The 20,156-nt window shown below is 39.3% G+C and overlaps 1 protein-coding gene across 1 annotated transcript in view; it reads right to left on the bottom strand.

The window, feature by feature from the left end:
- The window catches only part of SLO2 (slowpoke 2), a 525,845-nt gene that overhangs the window by 79,528 nt on the left and 426,161 nt on the right, over positions 1–20,156 (bottom strand). The window contains exon 20 of the mRNA XM_068227345.1: positions 16,418–16,592. Coding sequence (XP_068083446.1) covers positions 16,418–16,592 — 175 coding nt within the window. The remainder of the gene's footprint in view (positions 1–16,417; positions 16,593–20,156) is intronic.

Here is a 20,156-nt window from a genome sequence, read left to right as displayed (position 1 = left end):
TCACCATTGTGTCTCTCTGTCCTTCACATTTCCTGATGTTCTAGCACATACCTTTTCTGCACATCCAACCAGTGCTTCCTTAAATCTTTTCCATTCATCTTCGACACACTTCCCACCTCCGTCCTGGGTACCAAAGGGTATTATTTCCCTTTGAAATTTTTCTTGTATGCTTTTCTCTTTCAACTTCCATACTTTAATTCTTTTCTCTCTTCTTGATAGGGGTTTTTCAATCTTTCCCACTTTCAATTTTCTTACCACAACTCTATCTCCACCAAAGGCTTCTTCAGGCACAGCTGTAACATCTAAAAGGTTCTTCCGGTGTTCTTTCTCTATGATTATATAATCAATCATGGTCTTTGTTCTTCTGTCTCCCCAGCCATACCTTGTAATCTTCCGACTGTTCTTCTTCCTAAACCAGGTGTTTCCAACAATCATTTGGTTCCTCATGCAAAAATCCACCAACACCTCACCTTCTGGGTTTACTTTTCCATATCCAAAGGGCCCTACAACATCTTCCTTTCCTTGTCTTTCCATTCCCACTTGTGCATTTAGATCTCCCATCACTATCACTTCTTTATCTGTCTCTCCACTTCCTCTAAAAAGTCCTCCAGATGTTCATATATGCAACCCATTTGTGGGGCATCCAACTGAAATAGATCTTTCACACCATTTTCAAAGTGGAGTCTCATCACCATCATCCTCTCGCTGACGGATTTTGTATATTCCACATATTCTTGGATTTCTTTTCTAAGTACGATGGCCACTCCATTGTTTGCTGCAGGTCCTCTGCTGTAATACAGCCTGTATCCTTCTTTCAGAGGAATCTCTCCTGTCCCCCTCTTCTTGGTCTCACACAGTCCAAGTATGGCTATATATTTTTCTTTCATAAAGTCAACCAGTTCCTCGGTCTTTCCTGTCAGTGTCAGGACATTTGTTGTTGCAATCTTGATGAAGTTTGGTGCTGGTTGCCCATTTCTCACAGTTACCCCAGCACCTGAAGAGCTGCGCATCGCTTTTAGCAGGGGACGCCCTAACCTTTTCCGAGGCACCATATCTGCTTTTTCCATATAGGCTATTGTTACGATGGGCTCGCCACACCCAAAGGCATTTTATACCTATTGCCAGGTTAAAAATTAGACCGCCCCTAACATGGAAACAGACGCCTTTCGTAGACACTACTCTGGAGTACAGACGCTATGGGTTTGCCCCTTCCACCATCTCCACCATACCAAAGTCCACCTTCTCTGCCGTAGATGCCGTTGAGGTCTTCACTCGTAACCCTGAGCTGGGACCCATACCAGATGTTACACACTGGGTCAGTGTGCTCTGGGACTCAAATAGGCAGGGGCGCCACTCCCTGGGTAGGGCTGCCTCCGAAGAGGGTCCCTACCTGCTACCTACCAAGCTACAATATTGGTATGAATTACCAGTATTTCACTCAAACTCAGACATCTGCAAGATTAATTCACTGCTCCATTGAGTGAATTTTTTGAAGATTCCAGCACATATTCTCTTCCTCACATTACTTAATGTTATTCATGATGATCTCTCTCTCTCTTTTCATGTTCTGTATTTTCCTGCAAGGAGATTTTCACTCACTATCAACACCCACTGTTAATGCTCTCTCAAGGAAAATAAGCGATACTTATGGCCAAATGTTTTCTATGAGCAGGGTACACCAGCAGAGCATATGCACAGCATCATACTGCTGCCCTCTTCCTATCTCCCCCCTTTGTAGAGTGCTTCAAGTTAAATGAATCAGGAAGTACTGGAATTTAGAAAACATTCCTTCCCCAAGTCCACCTGAAGTAATTTAGCACACTCAAGATGGATGCTGAAGGTTGTCTTGGCTTAGATTACACCACTTCTTTCTAGTTAGGAAAATAAATGTCTTAAGGAGTTTGTCACATTGGCAATCTAATACTAAACCTAATTTCAGCTGGGTCAGGTAATGAAGCTGCAAGAATCATCAAGGTGGTTGGCAAAGCCTGTAGCACATCTCCAGAACAATGACAAATGATTATGAAATGTTAATAGAATGATACTAGAAAGGGAAACTTCAGGTCCCAAAGAAAACCTGTGCCCTTTGCACCTTGGTACCAAAAGTTTCATAAGGAGTACCTAAGATTAAAACTTGTGATCCAAGGCTAGTGTTTAATTGTCTGAGCCATGGAAGAAGTATCCTATTCTACAGTTAAAATAATAATGAACAAACCTCACAGTGTTACGGCCCTGATGGGATTTGGCCAACTAAGCAACCACTGCTCAGCCTGAAGGCCTACAGATTACAGCAAGACATGGATAAACCAACTTAAGCCAGGGAGGATGTAAGTTGTTTTTCTGTCGCTTTTCATCCCATTTTTTCCTTACCCGTGGTACATATTTGTCTTATGACAGCCTAGTTATGGATATGGAAATAAGCCACGAAATCCATTATTAATGAAGACAAAATTAAAACCTGTCAGAAAGTGGACTGGCATCCACATCTTAAAGTGTGCAGAGGTCGCGAATGTTGAACTCGCACCTTCGAGTTTTGACTCAAGTTGGTCGAAGTTTATTAAAAATGGCAGCCAAAGTCATTCCTCCCGGTCGCACATGGTTGAGTGTAACCTCCAATTCACTGTCTAAGAGTGTTTAATAACCCACTTCTCCAAAATAAAAGGCTTCTACTAACATTTGTTTTAGAAATAGTACGATCTGCAATAATACTTTTATATTTTTATTGGCCCCTGTGCACATGCTTTCATGTTTGGTGTTCTTTTCTTTTTTTACGCTGTTCAATGCACTTGTTATTTTGTAAGCCCCAGGGGAAAAAAGTTTTCATATGTGTTCTGTTGTGTTTTCCACACCTTTTAATACTTTCCTCTTATCTTTAGAAATGGTAGATACAGTACAGTTTTCACTGTACCTGCAGATACACGATGTAAAATGCCCTCATGTCGGAAAAAATCTATCTAATGTTTCCATACCCCTGTTGTTTAGTTTTATTCGTATATTCAGGAGTACGTTTTCTCACTTAACACATTCTTTTTGTTCTGCCCTGCAGAAACATCTTACCGAGGTTTTACTGTATTACTTATGGTCCAACCCAGCAAACAAAAATTATCTATCACTTTGATGACTTTGTTATGTATCTTGATATCTGAAGGTGTAGATCTGCATGCAGCTAATTTATTTTTGGTTCTAATTAAATTCCTACCAAGGTTTTAACTTGTTTTCTCAAATTTAGAATAATTCAAGAAGCATAAATGTCACTATCAACTGCATAAGATGTACAGAGTAAGTGAGAAAAGTTCCTTCCATTGCCTCCTTTTTAATCACCTTTCAGTGTGCTAAAAATGTCTAATATGAATGAGAGGACCTGTCCATAAGGTGGATTGAGTAAGTTTTGAGGCTAATTTTTAAATTGACATCTGGAGAGGTGGTGGTGGTGATTATTGTTTTAAGAGGAAGTACAACTAGGCAACCATCCTCTATATAACACTAATCAGAGAGAAAATATGGAAGGGACCAACTCTTCGAAAAATGAAGATATCGGGCAAAGGAAGACAAGGGCCATGAAGGGCATGAAAATGAAAGACTCCCTAGCCCTCGCAAACCTAATAACGTCGGGGTCAGAAAAGAACAAGAGTTGACCAAGGGAGGTCGGATAGGATAGATGAAGGTGAGGAGCCTGGCACTAGTAAGTGGAAGCAATGACAGGACTCAGCTAAGGACCCCGTGGTCGCCACCCACGCTCCCAAGTCAGAGCCCCTGGGGCCCCTTTTAGTCGCCTCTTACGACAGGCAGGGGATACCGTGGGTGTTATTCTACCGCCCCCACCCACAGGGGGAAGACATCTGGAGATCTCAAGGAGCTATTATTGAAGCTGTTTTATAGCTAGACAAAATTTACATGGAAAATTTAGAGTGGTGGTGGTGGTTATTGTTTTAAGAGATAGTACAATTAGGTAACCACCCTCTATTAACATTAATCTGAGGGAAAAATTGGAAGAGATCCAACATTTCAAAAAAATTAATTGGCAAAGGAAGACAAGTGCCACAAAAGGAGAGAAAATAAAAGACTCTCTAGGCCTCAGTAAACTACTACAGTCAGAGTCAGAAAAGAACAAGAGTTGACCTAGGGAGGTCAGATAGGAAAGATGAAAGTGAAGAGCCTGTCACGAGTAAGTGGAAGCAGTACCACACTCAGCTAGTGGGGACGCTCCCAAGTTGTGAGGCCATGGCCCCACTTTTAGTTGCCTTTTATGGCAGGATTATATTTTATGACCCCCACCCACAAGGGGATGGAAAAATGTTTTGAAGGAGGCCAGGGCCACTATTGTCATAATATTTATAATTTCATTTTAAAATACTTCATATTCTTATCTTAGTTTCTGCCAAGATTTTATAGTTCTACACTTTAGTTTTCATAGAATGTAGAAGACTAGGATGCCTGAAATTTTCCAGTTAAAAAAAAAAAAAAAAAAAAAAATACAGCATAAATACACATATGTATTTTATGTTCATTGCATTATGTCTGAAAGAATTCATTAGAACAATATTTTTATTTAACAATGCAACAACTTTATATCCCTTTCTGTTTGTAAAATATTATAGAAATTATTTCTAGACATCCTTATTGTATAAATAATTATTTATGATGAGAGTAAAAATTTAACTCACTATTGTACATATATTAAATATAGCATGTAAAATGCAAGTATTCTACATTATTGTTCATTTATGATGCCATGCTAAAACTCTCATGATGTATAATAATACTGTATTTTCTCGCGTAATTAACACACTTTTTTGATGAAAAATACAGGCAAAAACTTTGGATGTGTAAATTATTCAAGGAATTCAGATATTTAAAAAAAATGATTTACAATTTATTTATTTATATACGAAAGATACATCAAATATAATATCCATACAATTGGTTCAACTCATTTGCTGTTATCTTCATTTGGTGTAAAATTCTGGCATAAGATTTTTTCTGAAAAAAATAGGGTAATCAGGTAAGTTGGACACTTGGGTTTGAAGTACTGACACTGAAAAATACTCTTTCTGTTACGAGCTGACAATATGACCTGAAGTGAAATAAACATGAACTAATAAAAGTATAATTCATGTAAGTACATAATAGCCGGCCCCATGGTGTAGGGGTAGCATACCTGCCTCTTACCCGGAGGCCCCAGATTCGATTCCCGGCCAAGTCAGGGATTTTTACCTAGACCTGAGGGCTGGTTCGAGGTCCACTCAGCCTACGTGATTAGAATTGAGGAGCTATCTGACAGCGAGATGGCGGCCCCGGTTTAGAGAGCCAAGAATAACGGCCGAGAGGATTCGTCGTGCTGACCACACGACACCTCGTAATCTGCAGGCCTTCGGGTTGAGCAGCGGTCGCTTGGTAGGCCAAGGCCCTTCAAGGGCTGTAGTGCGATGGGGTTTGGGGTTTGGTTTAAGTACATAATAATGGCACACCGAAAAAAATCAAAATAATTCTGTCCAACATGAGAAGGGCTGGACATCGAAGAAGGGACCCTGCTAGATTTCCCCAAACCGTTCGTATCCAGTTTTGTACGAGTGACGTGCCCATCTACCCTTTTTCTTGGATACAAACCTGGATCCATCACGAAAATTTTACTTCAGGCATTGTTTTTCATTTTAGAACAACATAAGGTGGAAGCTTTCTGCCAACACCTGTTGGCTGTTACAGCAAGCATTGCAGTACATTGTTGTTTTTGCTTCCGGTAGTGCGTACGATAACACTCAATGTCCCTTTCTTATCGACTGTTCGACTTTGTGGCATATGAAAATGATTGGTGTCTGACCTGTGGTTCCTATTTGCGAGAGCAAATATTCCTTCACTTTATGCTTCTCAATCACAAAGCGATGAAATCATTCGGCAATTTTTGGCATAAGTTAATGTTGTTCTTCGTCAAAGAGAAAGTATATTCCTCTTCATAAAATTAATCATCCAGCCTCGGTTAACCTTCAAATCCGAGACACTGATTCCATGTGCAGCAGATATTTCTCATCCTTTAAACTACAGTCTTTCATGAGAAACGGCATATCCGACGTTGTGTAACAAAATCATATATTTAAGCAGATCCTCCTCTACTTGCGGAAACTTGCTGCTGTTTGATTTCCGAAATGCTCTGCGAGACTTGTTATTCATTTCTCTGTTACCACGGTAGAGCACGTTTCATTCGGACACTGAATACTTGCGGCCCGCTGGCCTATTCCCATATGTTTCAGCATAACTGATCACTGCGAGTTTATGTGATGCAGTATTACTCAAATACTTGCTCACTGTGGACTAATAAACAATTCTGAGATTACAGAATACGCATGTTCCGTACCCGAAATACTCGTAAAATATGTTTGTACCAGACTGGAATAGAGCGTCACTAGTCACTTTAGGGCTGATTCTCTCACTGAACTAATGCAGTGGTATTTCCTACAAGCTGATATTAGCATATTGCCCAGTATTTGGAATGGCTGGTTTTGCAAAAGGAAGGCTGCTACCTGAGTAGTTGACATCTTTATTTCGAAACGCATCTGGAGCTGTGTGATGGATGTTCGAAGAAGTGGGTGCGTCAAATACGTGAACATTTCTTTTTTCTCCACTTTGGACCTAAAGTATCGTAATGCATAAATTATGTAAGGGCGTTAATTATGCGAGAAAATACGGTAATAAACCTTAAATTTCCTTTCAATTAATTACTTCTGTACTTACATGATAAATCTCTTAAATATCAAAAGTATAATAGTACTTAATGTTTCATGCTCTTCTGCATATATGGATTGCTATATAATGTATGCATTACATCATGCTCCAACCACCTCAAGTAAGTGTAAAGAGACAGGCAGCAAAAGCCAAAAGAAAGAGATATTTACATTTATGCTTTGAGAAGTGTCCCTTTTGTTGCCTAAGAGTAAAAGAGAAGTTAAAGATTTATATTCTAATTGTCTATTGTACGAAGCATGTTTTTAAAGAAAGTACCATTTTTTAATATGGCCTCTGCAGCGCTTCGATTGTCGTTCAGAGCATGTGTGCTCAGTAGGCACATCTGTAGGCTAGTCTCAAATGCCATTATGGAAGCATTAGCTTATATGTTTGTTTGTGCGTATTGAAAATGCCTCTGACAATTAATGGTCCTGTCGAGTATGAAGTACATGCTGTGATTCGATTTTTAAATGGAAAAGGCATGAAAACTGTTGAAATTCATCGGCAGATTAGTGAAGTATATGGAGAACACACTCTGGATAAAGGAATTGTAAGAAAATGGGTCCGAGCATTTAAAGAAGGCCGTACTAATGTCCACGACAAGAAGCGTAGTGGGCGACCATCTGTCAATACTGAAGACTTGTTGATGCAAAGGTTCGAGAAAACAGATGCTTTAAGATTTTGTCATTAAGTCATGAGTTGTCTGAAATTTCAAGGAGTATTCTTTATGAAATGGTGTCAGGATGCTTAGATTATCGGAAGTTGTGCTCACGCAATCCAAAACAAACGGCTTGTCATGCACACAAAGGGGATTCTTTTGCTTCATGACAATGTGCGATCTCACACAGCTAATCGAACCCGAGACCTCAACGCTTCAATTGGTTGGGGACAATTTGATCATTCTCCATATAGTCGTAATCTAGAGTCTAGTGACTACCAGTTCCTGTACCTGAAAAAGCCTTTAGGAAGTCAACGCCATGACGACGATGATGACCTAAAAAGGACCGTGCGGCAGCGGCTAGCCCATCAGGTGGCAGATTACTATGTGGATGGAATTCAGAAGCTGGTTTCATGATTTGAAAATTGCTTAATATGCCTGGAATTTACATTGAGAGGTAGTTTAAGGTACAGGCTTACATGTAAAATAAGAATTGTTTAAAAAGTGCGCTACTTTTTTTCTATATCAAAACGGTACTTACTTAAAAAACACGCATCGTAAATGCAGTATGCACTATTTTGCTAGTCTATTTGTTCAAATAGCACTTACTCTAAGAAAGAGCTAGATGGGTCACAAAGGAAGTGGAAGTAATATGCCGGATTATGGGAAAAAATTAAATTAGGTTAAAGTACAACAAAATGGATATTGTGCAATTAGGAGTTTAAAATGCTTCTTCCTTTGCAGCAGACAGAGGAGTAGCCCCAAGAGAAAGAAAGAATTACACATTACAATAAGAATAGAAATAATTATAAGAGATAGCTACTTTGTTAACTTAGAAGTTCTTTAAATTAAACAGTTCTCTATTGAGATTACTACCAGGAAATGTACATAGTATTTATTGTTTTTATGAACAATTAAATACCAAAAAAATCTTTCAGCAGCTTCATTAATAAAGTCTAAATTCAGCGATTCATTGCAATGGTGGCTGGAGGGAATTTTTGTCCTGAATGATGCACTTTTTGTGGAGTTAGGAATTCTGATCAAGAAAATAAATAAATAATGGTATAGTACTGATGCTAACATACACAGGGAGGTTAATTTCTGGTGAGAGCGAGTTGCATGTGTGGTTAGGGGCATGCAGCTGTGAGCTTGTTTTCGGGAGATAGTGGGTTTGAACCTCACTGTCGGCAGCCCTGAAGATGATATTTCATGGTTTCCCATTTTCATACTAAGAAAATGCTGGGGCTGTACCTTAATTAAGGCCACGGCCACTTCCTTCCCACTCCTAGCCCTTTCCTACCTCATCGTAGGTGCGTCGGTGTTACGTAAAACCAATATTGTAAAACATAAAATAAAATAAAAAATCTGGTGATACAGTACAAGATTTGAATTATAATTCTAGTTTTCATCCTGCCTGAAATTCATGCACATTTCATAGTGTCCACAGAAATGTTCTTTCAAGTTTCCCTGACTTTCCCTGGCCTACTAAGAAAAATTTCCCTGACTCATGAAAACTGAGTGACAAGTTAATTCGCTGAACACCATGTTTTACTAGGAACAAAATAGGAAATTCCAGTCTCCACCATTCCATAGCTGGCCTAATTCTCTATTCTCTTCCTTTTTGTGAATTATTTATGGAAAAACAATTACACTGATGGCACTTTACATATAAACAAATATTTTAATGGTAACATGCAACGTATACCTTTAACTTATTATTTCCAAGGAACAAATTACAACTAACTATTAATAAAGTAATTCAAATATGAAAATAAAATTATTTCACCACAGCAGTCTAATACTATTTCATGTGGATTTAAAGCACTCTTGAGATCGAAAGCAGTGTTTCTAATCTAGGTGAATATAATGAATGCCAATTAATCTAGGTCTATATTCAAAACAGTTTTCAAATTTGAAAACAAATCAGTCAGGAAACATAGAAATGAAAAAGAAAAGTTTGTACTTATCAAAAAGATCACTGTTCTCATTTTATGTCTTCTAGAACTATTTTCTTCCTTTCAATTTCAGCATCCTGCTTTTCTCTTTCAATTTTCAACCTTTTCTGTTTTTCCTCCAAATCTTTCAATTGTAATTCAGTTTTCCTTTTCTCCATTTTCTTCTTTTCCTCTTCTGATTGCTTTTCTTTTCTACATATGACTGATACCTTCTTCCTGAAGCTCGAATCAAGGTCAGCATACTTCTGTTGATAGTAACATTCAATGAACCACCAACGTTTCACACTATCAAAAATTATTCTCTGGGACACAAGTGGTTCTTCTAAAAGATTTTTAACTCATAAATGTTTATTAACAGAAAAGCCTGTCTCAACAAATGCATTACCATGAGATAAAATGAAACAAAGTCTCATTACAGACCAGAGATCTTCATTATTTCTCATTTTCTCCTAAAAGATTGTAGCAAAATTCATCCAAACCCAAGTCATCCGTTCTTTTAGAAATAAAGTCATTAATTTGTTTGTTGATTCCCGCATTGTTCTGAGCTTCCTCGGTTAGTAGACAGAACTGTCATTTGATCTTTTCAACACTTTTATCACATATTCTTGTATAGCTGTGCAAGTTTTCAAGAACGACATCAATCCTTTTCATTGAGAAACTGGTTTTGAGCAATATCATTTTGGGGTATAGGGCAGTGAGACCCCTTGCTAAATGTGAGTTTAGAGGACTTTTCTCTCTGAGTTTTTTCTAACATGGTGATTTTTGAACTCATTCTTACAAGTAAGTTTAACCTTTTCCTTTTCAGAACATTTAACTTGTTTGAGTAAGCTTTTGGCAGCATAAGCAATATACACTTTTTCTACTGAAAGCAGATTGGCACTATCTTGTAAGTCTAAATATTTTAACTTTTAGGAAGTACTTGCTTCAGTTATCTTTTCAGACTTAAGAAATCTCATCATTATATTTTTCTTAAGTTCTTCAAGCGATGTAAAAAAGTAAGGTACCATAGGTTTCTGATTTTGAAATCCTTTGAGGAAAGGTTCAACATCTGACAAAATACTTCTAACAGCACTTAATTTTGCCTTAAGTAGTGGATTCTTCACAGTTTCTCTATGGTATTTAAGGTTTTTTTTTCCAGTGTACTCTTTCACAAATTTGTCAATGTGATCATATATCTTAAGAGCTTGCATTTTCCAACCATCTTATTGCAGTGAACTTGTAAGGAAATGTGGTGCTTGTTGTTATGCCTGTATATTTAGCATGTCAAGCAGGGTTATCTTTAAAAAGATTGTAAAGAGACCTGAAAAAATGAAAAAGGTCCCAGTCAATTTTGGAGATCCCAGTTTTCATGGCTCCATTCACAGTATGCAAAACTACATATGCCTATATCAAGAAGAGATTTGCCCTTGGGGTTTAGCACTTGCAAATGATTTTCAAGTTTTTAAATAAAACTGTGGTTAACATTTGGCCCATCCAATGAGACTTGCAAAATATTTCCTAAAGGTAAGGAGACTCCATGTATAAACCCATCTAATAAGTGATCCTCAGTTGCCCTGCTTAAAAATACACTATTCAAATACCTCATTGCAACTTTTTCAAGATTCACATCAGCTACTTTACTATGGATAAGATTAATGCTTCCTATGTTTGAAAAATGACTTTATGACTATGTTGTTTGTTTTGATGAACTGTTAAACAAATTTGTCCAAAAAGGACAAACAGACTTGTGGTTTTGAGCAATTTTACTCTCTGGGAACATTGTTTTGAACGTTGCAGAGGTTTCATCACAAGAGTTGAGAGACATCTTTCCAGTGACAACCTGGAGAGCCCATATAGTTTCAGCCCATGTAACATCATCTTCATTCACATGGAAAGTCTTTAAACTCGTTTGACTTGTTCCTGGCATTGCTGTGGATGTAGTGCTGACTCTTGGCTGTGTATCTTCAGGTGGAGATGGAGTAGAGATATTCTTTGCAAAGAAAGAAATTGTTGACTGGGAAGACTTAGCTTTTATGCATTTTACAAGAGTAGGTAAGTCCTTTAGCATGAGAAGTGACTGCTTGTTTACCCATATTACTAAGTTTGAACGCTTTACAATATATTTTACAATATGCTGAAGTTGCATCATTTACCAATATGTCCAACCATACTCAGTTCGGGAAACACTTTACTGTCTAGCCAAAGTTTATTAAATGTACACTACTTTTTAGCCATTGTCAAGAGTTTCAAGAAAGCATCCCAGAACTGAAATTTAAAAAAATAACATAAAAATGCTTGAAAGAAATGACACAAGGGCACAACAAAAAATTGTAGAATTGTTGTGCACTTCTTGTGGAAAATATACCCGAAAAAGAAATGCTAGAATAGCCTCTAAAAATATCCCCTCAAATCCATCATTGGGAAAGATTTCTCTGTCTCTCCAGAATTTTTGTCTATTTCCCTGACTTTCCCTGATCAAAATCTTTTCCCCTGACTTTCCAGAATGTGGACACTATGACATTTCCTAAATTTGGTGAAGGTCTCTGCAGTTCTAAATTTTTAGGTCTTTTTTATTACATTATTGAGAGAAATATTATCTTGTTAGGTATTACAGAAAAATTGATGTTAATGAAGAATATATATCATCTAAAAAGGATAACTGGAAATTTCCATTAAACAAACAAACAAACAAACAAACAAACAAACAAACAAACAAACAAACAAACAAACAAACAAACAAACAAACAAACAAACAAACAAACAAACAAACAAATTGTTTATTTATTTATATGTTAATTAATTAATTTAATGCACTGTACATAAGTAGAATTTCTAGTCCAGTGGTGTCACACCACTGATTTATCTTTATATGCAACATCTCACTGAAATAACATATGATGTAGGAATAACTGGCCTGAGTAATCTAGTTGTTACTCAGCTTCACAATGATCGCTTGTAAAATACAGGGCTGTAGGTGAGTGATATAATGCCACATTGTTTCTTTCAGCTTTGCAATGTGTATAGAAACAATGCCAATATAGTCCATGAGTAAGTTATCAAGTTGTTCCTTCTTATAAAATGCTACAGTCTGGCTCCTCGGCTGAATGCTCAGTGTTGTGGCCTTTGGTTCACAGAATCCTGGGTTTGATTCCCATTAGGGATATTAATTTTAAATGGTTAATTCCCTGAACAAATAGAGATAGCTGCCCATGCAATTTTAGAGATTCTATATCATTTAAAAAAATCTAGATAGATAGATAGATGATGCCTTTATTGGTGGCGAAGTTAGGGCTGGAAAATTATAAGTCGAAAAACTGACCCGTGCAGGACACTAATTATTATGGTTAGTGATTTAGTATTTACACTGTTGCAAAAGAAAAATTCCTGTCTATCCATAGGGTTTAACGCTATACCTCTAACTCCAGCTTCTTCTAGTTTCTTGATAAGAAGATCATGGTCAACAGCGACACATGCTTTCCTGAGGTCAATAAATAATTCTGTGGCTAAGGTTACCAAGTCTAAAGTTACTTGTAATTTGGTAATTGTATCTTCAATTGAATAATATGTACTGAATTTGGGAAGAATCCACACTGATATTTGTAGACTTAGGGAGTTAGTTATTCTTGAAGAGAAATCTTATTTGTGTTGGATTATTTTTTATTCTGGCTGAGGGTCACTGAATGTTGGCTACAATCTCTGGACTAGTATGGGGGGAACTATACAGCTAGTCACTCAGTGCTTAATGTTGAGTGATGGTAAATTGTGAACTGATACTGAATTTCATCATGCAGAGAATTCTCTCCAGGTTAGAGGTGCGACGAAATGTGGGTGTCTGTGTATTAGAATAGGTTAACGAAAGTTAAAGCTACCTTACGGTATGCCAATATAAAGCCTATCTTCTTCCGCTGCTTTTCCGACACCCTGATGGTGTTGTGTATGCAAATTATGTTGCACATGGACATTGTTTTACAATAATTGGATGCTCTTTCTGACACCAATGCTATGTGGAGGGATGTGTTCACTATTACATGTTTCTGCAATGGTTGATGGTGTGGTGTCATGTGGTGTGATGTGTGTATTGATAGAATCACAAACACCCAGTCCCCAAGTCAGAGGAATTAACCAGATATGGCTGAAATTACCAACCTAGATGAGAATTGAACCCTGATAACCTCCGAACCAAAGTCTGCTATGCTAACCATTCGGGACATGTAAAATAATGAAATTAATGCAAATACAGAGATACTGTATATACACTGACTGACAGAGCAAATGCAACACCAAGAAGGAGTGGTCAGAACTTTATGCCAATTGCAGGGTAGACTGACGTCACTGAGGTATGCTCATGATGTGAAATGCGCTGCTGTGCTGCGCACGTAGCGAACGATAAATGGGACACGGCGTTGGCGAATGGCCCACTTCGTACCGTGATTTCTCAGCCGACAGTCATTGTAGAACGTGTTGTTGTGTGCCACAGGACACGTGTATAGCTAAGAATGCCAGGCCGCCGTCAACGGAGGCATTTCCAGTAGACAGACGACTTTACGAGGGGTATGGTGATCGGGCTGAGAAGGGCAGGTTGGTCGCTTCGTCAAATCGCAGCCGATACCCATAGGGATGTGTCCATGGTGCAGCGCCTGTGGCGAAGATGGTTGGCGCAGGGACATGTGGCACGTGCGAGGGGTCCAGGCGCAGCCCGAGTGACGTCAGCACGCGAGGATCGGCGCATCCACCGCCAAGCGGTGGCAGCCCCGCACGCCACGTCAACCGCCATTCTTCAGCATGTGCAAGACACCCTGGCTGTTCCAATATCGACCAGAACAATTTCCCGTCAATTGGTTGAAGGAGGCCTGCACTCCCGGCGTCCGCTCAGAAGACTACCATTGACTCCACAGCATAGACGTGCACGCCTGGCATGGTGCCGGGCTAGAGCGACTTGGATAAGGGAATGGCGGAACGTCGTGTTCTCCGATGAGTCACGCTTCTGTTCTGTCAGTGATAGTCACCGCAGACGAGTGTGGCGTCGGCGTGGAGAAAGGTCAAATCCGGCAGTAACTGTGGAGCGCCCTACCGCTAGACAACGCAGCATCATGGTTTGGGGCGCTATTGCGTATGATTCCACGTCACCTCTAGTGCGTATTCAAGGCAAGTTAAATGCCCACCGCTACGTGCAGCATGTGCTGCGGCCGGTGGCACTCCCATACCTTCAGGGGCTGCCCAATGCTCTGTTTCAGCAGGATAATGCCCGCCCACACACTGCTCGCATCTCCCAACAGGCTCTACGAGGTGTACAGATGCTTCCGTGGCCAGCGTACTCTCCGGATCTCTCACCAATCGAACACGTGTGGGATCTCATTGGACGCCGTTTGCAAACTCTGCCCCAGCCTCGTACGGACGACCAACTGTGGCAAATGGTTGACAGAGAATGGAGAACCATCCCTCAGGACACCATCCGCACTCTTATTGACTCTGTACCTCGACGTGTTTCTGCGTGCATCGCCGCTCGCGGTGGTCCTACATCCTACTGAGTCGATGCCGTGCGCATTGTGTAACCTGCATATCGGTTTGAAATAAACATCAATTATTCGTCCGTGCCGTCTCTGTTTTTTCCCCAACTTTCATCCCTTTCGAACCACTCCTCCTTGGTGTTGCATTTGCTCTGTCAGTCAGTGTATTAAGTACAAACAATCCTGTTTGCTGGGCTTTTGCTAGGATAACATGAATGCACTGGACAATGATAAACAAACTAGCTTCTTCTTCTTCTTCTTCACCTACCGCTTCTGGGGTCGCAGATGCGAACTGTGTTGCTCACATGGATTTGACCCTGTTTTACAGCTGGATGCTCTTCCTGACACCAATCCTATATATTGCGTGTTTCTGTTGTGGTTGGTAGTGAGGTTTATTGTCTGAACATGAAGAATAGAGTAGGAGGTTTATTGTCTGAACACGAAGAATAGAGTATTGGGACAAACACAAACATCCAGTCCTCAAGCCAGAAGAATTAATCAGATGCGATTAAAATCCCAGACCCAGCCCAGAATTGAACCCTGAACCCTTTTGAAAATAAGGTCTCAACGCTGGCCATTCAGCCAAGGAGTCAGACAGTAAACAAACTATAATACTGTTAAGTATAACTTGTAGAAATGGAATGGCCTTTAATTATTTGTTTGACAATAATTTAACATTATGTTATACATTTTTTGTCTAAAATTTCTTTTAGATACTTATGATGTGAGAGATTTTATCTTTGCAAGCCTGAAATGCACCAACAAGCCCTATCTTACAACCACATCTATAAAGTACAGCAGTGCCTACCTTACAGTATTCCATACTTGGCAGAACTAGGCTAATCTATAGGTAAGGTAAGGATGTATTCTGCCCGAAGGCAGGTCCGAACCTCCGCAGAGGTGTGCCTGAGCCAGAGTTTACGTACGGTAGGGTGGCCAGTTCCTTTCCGCTCCTCCATTCTCTTACCCTCCTACCAACAACGCGTGGCAACCTATCCAAATCTCGACCATGCCCACAGTTGTTTAACTTCTGAGATCTCACGGGATCCGGTGTTTCAACACGACTACGGCCATTGGCCGAATAGGACATATATAATTACCAAACCAAACCCCATGGCACTACAGCCCTTGAAGGGCCTTGGCCTACCAAGCGACCACTGCTCAGCCCGAAGGCCTGCAGATTACGAGGCGAGGCGGCGTGTGGTCAGCACGACAAATCCTCTCGGCCGTTATTCTTGGCTTCCTAGACCGGATATATAATTACAGTCTATCTTTATTTGCAGAGCACATTCATTTACCAATTTATTTTCTACACTCACCAATACTAAGTCATGTTACCATATTGCATATTTTACACTTATTTTACAGTGCAGTTTGTTGTTCTTAAAAAACATTTTTTATATATACAGTCTAACACAGAGGAAAACAATATTTGATTGACTAACATTATAGGTTTCTGTAAGAGAAATATTTCCACCGGCCACCACTGATTCACTGCTGACTAACTAAATTTGTGCACAGGATAGAAAAGTAACTGAGAACATTCCTAAATTAGGCAGAAAGAATAAAAATGAAAGGGTAAGTGAAATAAAGAGGGTTACCAGCACAAGCACCCTGTCTCCACCTTCATCTGCATTGAAGAGCTGGGGAGTAATGCCCAATACCTTTTCCATTTTGGAGAGATGGAGTGCATATTTGTCATGTGCTCGGAACTGCATAAACCTCATGTTTGAAGACTGCGAGAGCTCTGTGATGCTTTTTATGCTTGGGAAGAACCTGAAACAAGTAATACAATTAGCAGATAGTAAAAGAAGAGAAGAAGAAGAGAAAAAGAAGAGAAGCTGCCAGTCACCTCAATAAACTTTGCCTGAAAATCTGAACATATAAAAATTTCTATGTTCTGCTTTCAATGCGACCTAACAGGAGAATCAAGAACCTGGCCGAGTTTCCTACATCCAAATTCTTTGAAATTATTTAAGAAAACATCGTGGAAAGAAGTATAGACACCCAAGTTAATACGTTAATAAATGTCCCACATAGAAACAAGCTACACCAAAATTTCACTTATTTTATTCTACGTTTAATTACATGGAGTAGAAATTTTTATCGCATCTGGTTAAAATTTTAATGCAAGTTGAACAGAAAAAGTGCAGATACTTTTTCCATTTCCAAGGGAGAGCTCGCTTTGAAAATTCATAACTTTAAAATTATTGATCTGATTGTTCCCAAACTTTAATACATCTTAAAGGTATTTCAGCTCCACCTTTTCAATTCAATTATAATTTATTGATATGAATTATATCACATGCCATTCATAAAAGAGTGGTACTAGTTTTGACACTAATTATGTGTCATCATCAGCCAGTGATACAATTAAGCAGAATACAAACATCCAAAAAACATTATAAAACACATGACACATATACAATAGTAATTTAAAATAAGTTAAAATTATGGTACAAAAATATGGAATGAGAATATGGTGCATCAGACCATGAAGTAGAATTCTTTAAAATCTGAGGTGAGAAACGCAGTTGTTAAGTCCATTCACACATGAGAGATGATCCAACCTGAAGCATATGTCATAAAATGTTTATATCTTTGTCTTGTTAAAAGAAAATTGGAAAACATATGTCATTCATGTGAAGAATAACCCTTGTTTATATAAGCTGTGGCATTCGATGGTCTTAACTCAGGTTCGATATGGGACCATGGAAACCTGATGAAAAAAATGACGAAAGCCAAATTAGGCATGGTGGAATTACAATCGCAGAAAGAAGAGTAGAAAAAGGTTCAAACTCACCTTAAGCAGCAAGTTGGAGCAGTTAGTGAATGGAGTGGAGCTGAGCTTCTGAAAGAGTGCAGGAGCAGAGGCCAAGTGACGGTGAGGGAAGTAGGAAGGGGAGGGAATAGAGGAGGAGCAACAACAGGGGAATGGGGCTAAGGTGGAGCTGAGGGCTGAAGTAGTGTGGATAACTGACGGGGATGTGTGTTGCGCATGGCGTGAAAAATCAAACTCATATTTGGAGATCTGATATTTTAAAAATAGTCGTTAGTTAATCCCAGTTCAATACGGGCCATAATGAAATTTCTAACGTTCATTTAAAATAACTTATTGTTGATCTGTATGCCAAGTTTTTATTTCATCTAATATTAGTGAAAAAGGTTGTTGCAAACTCTGTGAAACAACATTTTCTCAGTACTGGATGACTATAGCTGTAAAAAATGCAGCTTGTTATGAGGCTCATGAAAGTGTCAGGCTAAAATTAAAACGGCTTTTTGCCTGCATGCAATTGTTGATTTTATATTGTTTTATACTTAATTGGGTGGTTGTGTGAGAAGAAAGCAGACTACCCACCGGGAAGAAGAATGCACTTGGCTCTGGAAATCCTAGTGACGTTCCCTGCTGTACAATAAGTGGATGTTTGTTGTTTTGTCAGTTGTTCAAAACCTTTAATAATGTTATTTGCTTTACATCCCACTAACTACTTTTTCGGTTTTCAGAGACGCCGAGGTGCCGGAATTTAGTCCCGCGGGAGTTCTTTTATGTGCCAGTAAATCTACCGACATGAGGCGGACGTATTTGAGCACCTTCTAATACCACCGGACTGGGCCAGGATCAAACCTGCCACGTTGGGATCAGAAGGCCAGCGGCTCCACTGCCTGAGCCAATCAGCCCGGTGATTGATTGAAGAATTGCACAGTATATCTCGTATTTCTCCATAAGATCCGGCTTATGAGAAGGATGTCTTCATTTCGTTAGTGATTAATGCATCAGTGCACTTGGCGGAATTATTTTGAAACTTACTTTCCTTAGAAGTAGAGAAGAAATCATCGTCTCTTCAAAATGTTCCATTTCCATGTGAACTTTAGTAAGAGGATACAGATTATGCTGTTGCTAACATCTGTGGTCAGCTGAGCACACAGAACAGTAGCATTCCCTCCACAGTGAACTCTCATAGCACGAGCGTAATTAATAAGGTCAATAATAATAATAATGCTATTTGCTTTACGTCCCACTAACTACTCTTTTACGGTTTTCGGAGACGCTGAGGTGCCGGAATTTACTCCCGCAGGAGTTCTTTTACGTGCTAGTAAATCTACCGACACAAGGCTGACGTATTTGAGCACCTTCAAATACCACCGGACTGAGCCAGGATCGAACCTGCCAAGTTGTGGTCAGAAGGCCAGCGCCTCAACCGCCTGAGCCACTCAGCCCGGCAAGGTAAAGGTCAAAAACAGTGTTTTCTCTAATATTTTAAAGAAAAATACAATTTATCTTCACTTGGGGCTAGGTGACAGGGCTTATTCAAAGTGTTTCCTCTCTTCAAGGTGTCAATAGTAATGGTGGGATGCGTTCAACTTTTGAAAGGTCTCGTATTTATTAAGGGCGATTGGGGCGGGGGGGGTAAGTACCACACTAGCGCTTGATATATCGATGATAGAATTGCATAGTATATCTCGTATTTCTCTAGCATGTTATTCCCTTATTCCACTTTCTCACCCTGCAACACAACATATTCATTGTGAAGTAGTTCTACATGACTCAAAGCTGATACAGAGCAGTGACAGAGTTCAGCTGGCACGGCAAATAAGCCAACTGGGTAACACCGCTTGGCCAATACAGTGCTTATTTCTCTCAAAACCACTCATTTAAATATAAATAAATATAAAATCAACAACTGCATGCAGGCAAAAAACAGTTTTAATTTTAGTCTGATGCTCTTATGAGCTTCATAGCAAGCTGAATTTTTATGGCTACGAAATGAAATGAAATGGCATATGGCTTTTAGTGCCGGGAGTGTTCGAGGACAAGTTCGGCTCGCCAGATGCTGGTCTTTTGATGTGACACCCGTAGGCGACCTGCGCGTCGTGATGAGGATGAAATGATGATGAAGATGATACATACACCCAGCCCCCGTGCCAGCGAAATTAACCAATTAAGGCTAAAATTCCCGACCCTGCCAGGAATCGAACCCGGGACCCCTGTAATCAAAGGCCAGCACACTAACCATTTAGCCATGGAGCCGGACTTTACGGCTATGATCACCCAGTAATGAGAAAATGATGTTTCACAAAATTTACAACAACCTTTTTCACAAATATCATATGAAATGACAGCTTGGTATAAAGATAAACAATACAGTACTTTAAGACTTATTGAAGTTTGGTAATGATCAGATCAATACTTTTAAAGATATGAATTTTCAAAGTGAGCACTCTGTTGGAAATGAAAAAAATTACCAGCACTTTTCTTTGTTCAACCTACCTTAAAATTTTAACTGGCTATGATAAAAATTTCTACTCCACATAAGTAAATGTAGAACAAAATAAGGTAAA

Source organism: Anabrus simplex, chromosome 4 (genome assembly GCF_040414725.1).
Source record: "Anabrus simplex isolate iqAnaSimp1 chromosome 4, ASM4041472v1, whole genome shotgun sequence".
NCBI lineage: Eukaryota > Metazoa > Arthropoda > Insecta > Orthoptera > Tettigoniidae > Anabrus > Anabrus simplex.
Note: the sequence above shows the minus strand (reverse complement) of the source record. Positions and strands in the feature narration are given on the sequence as shown.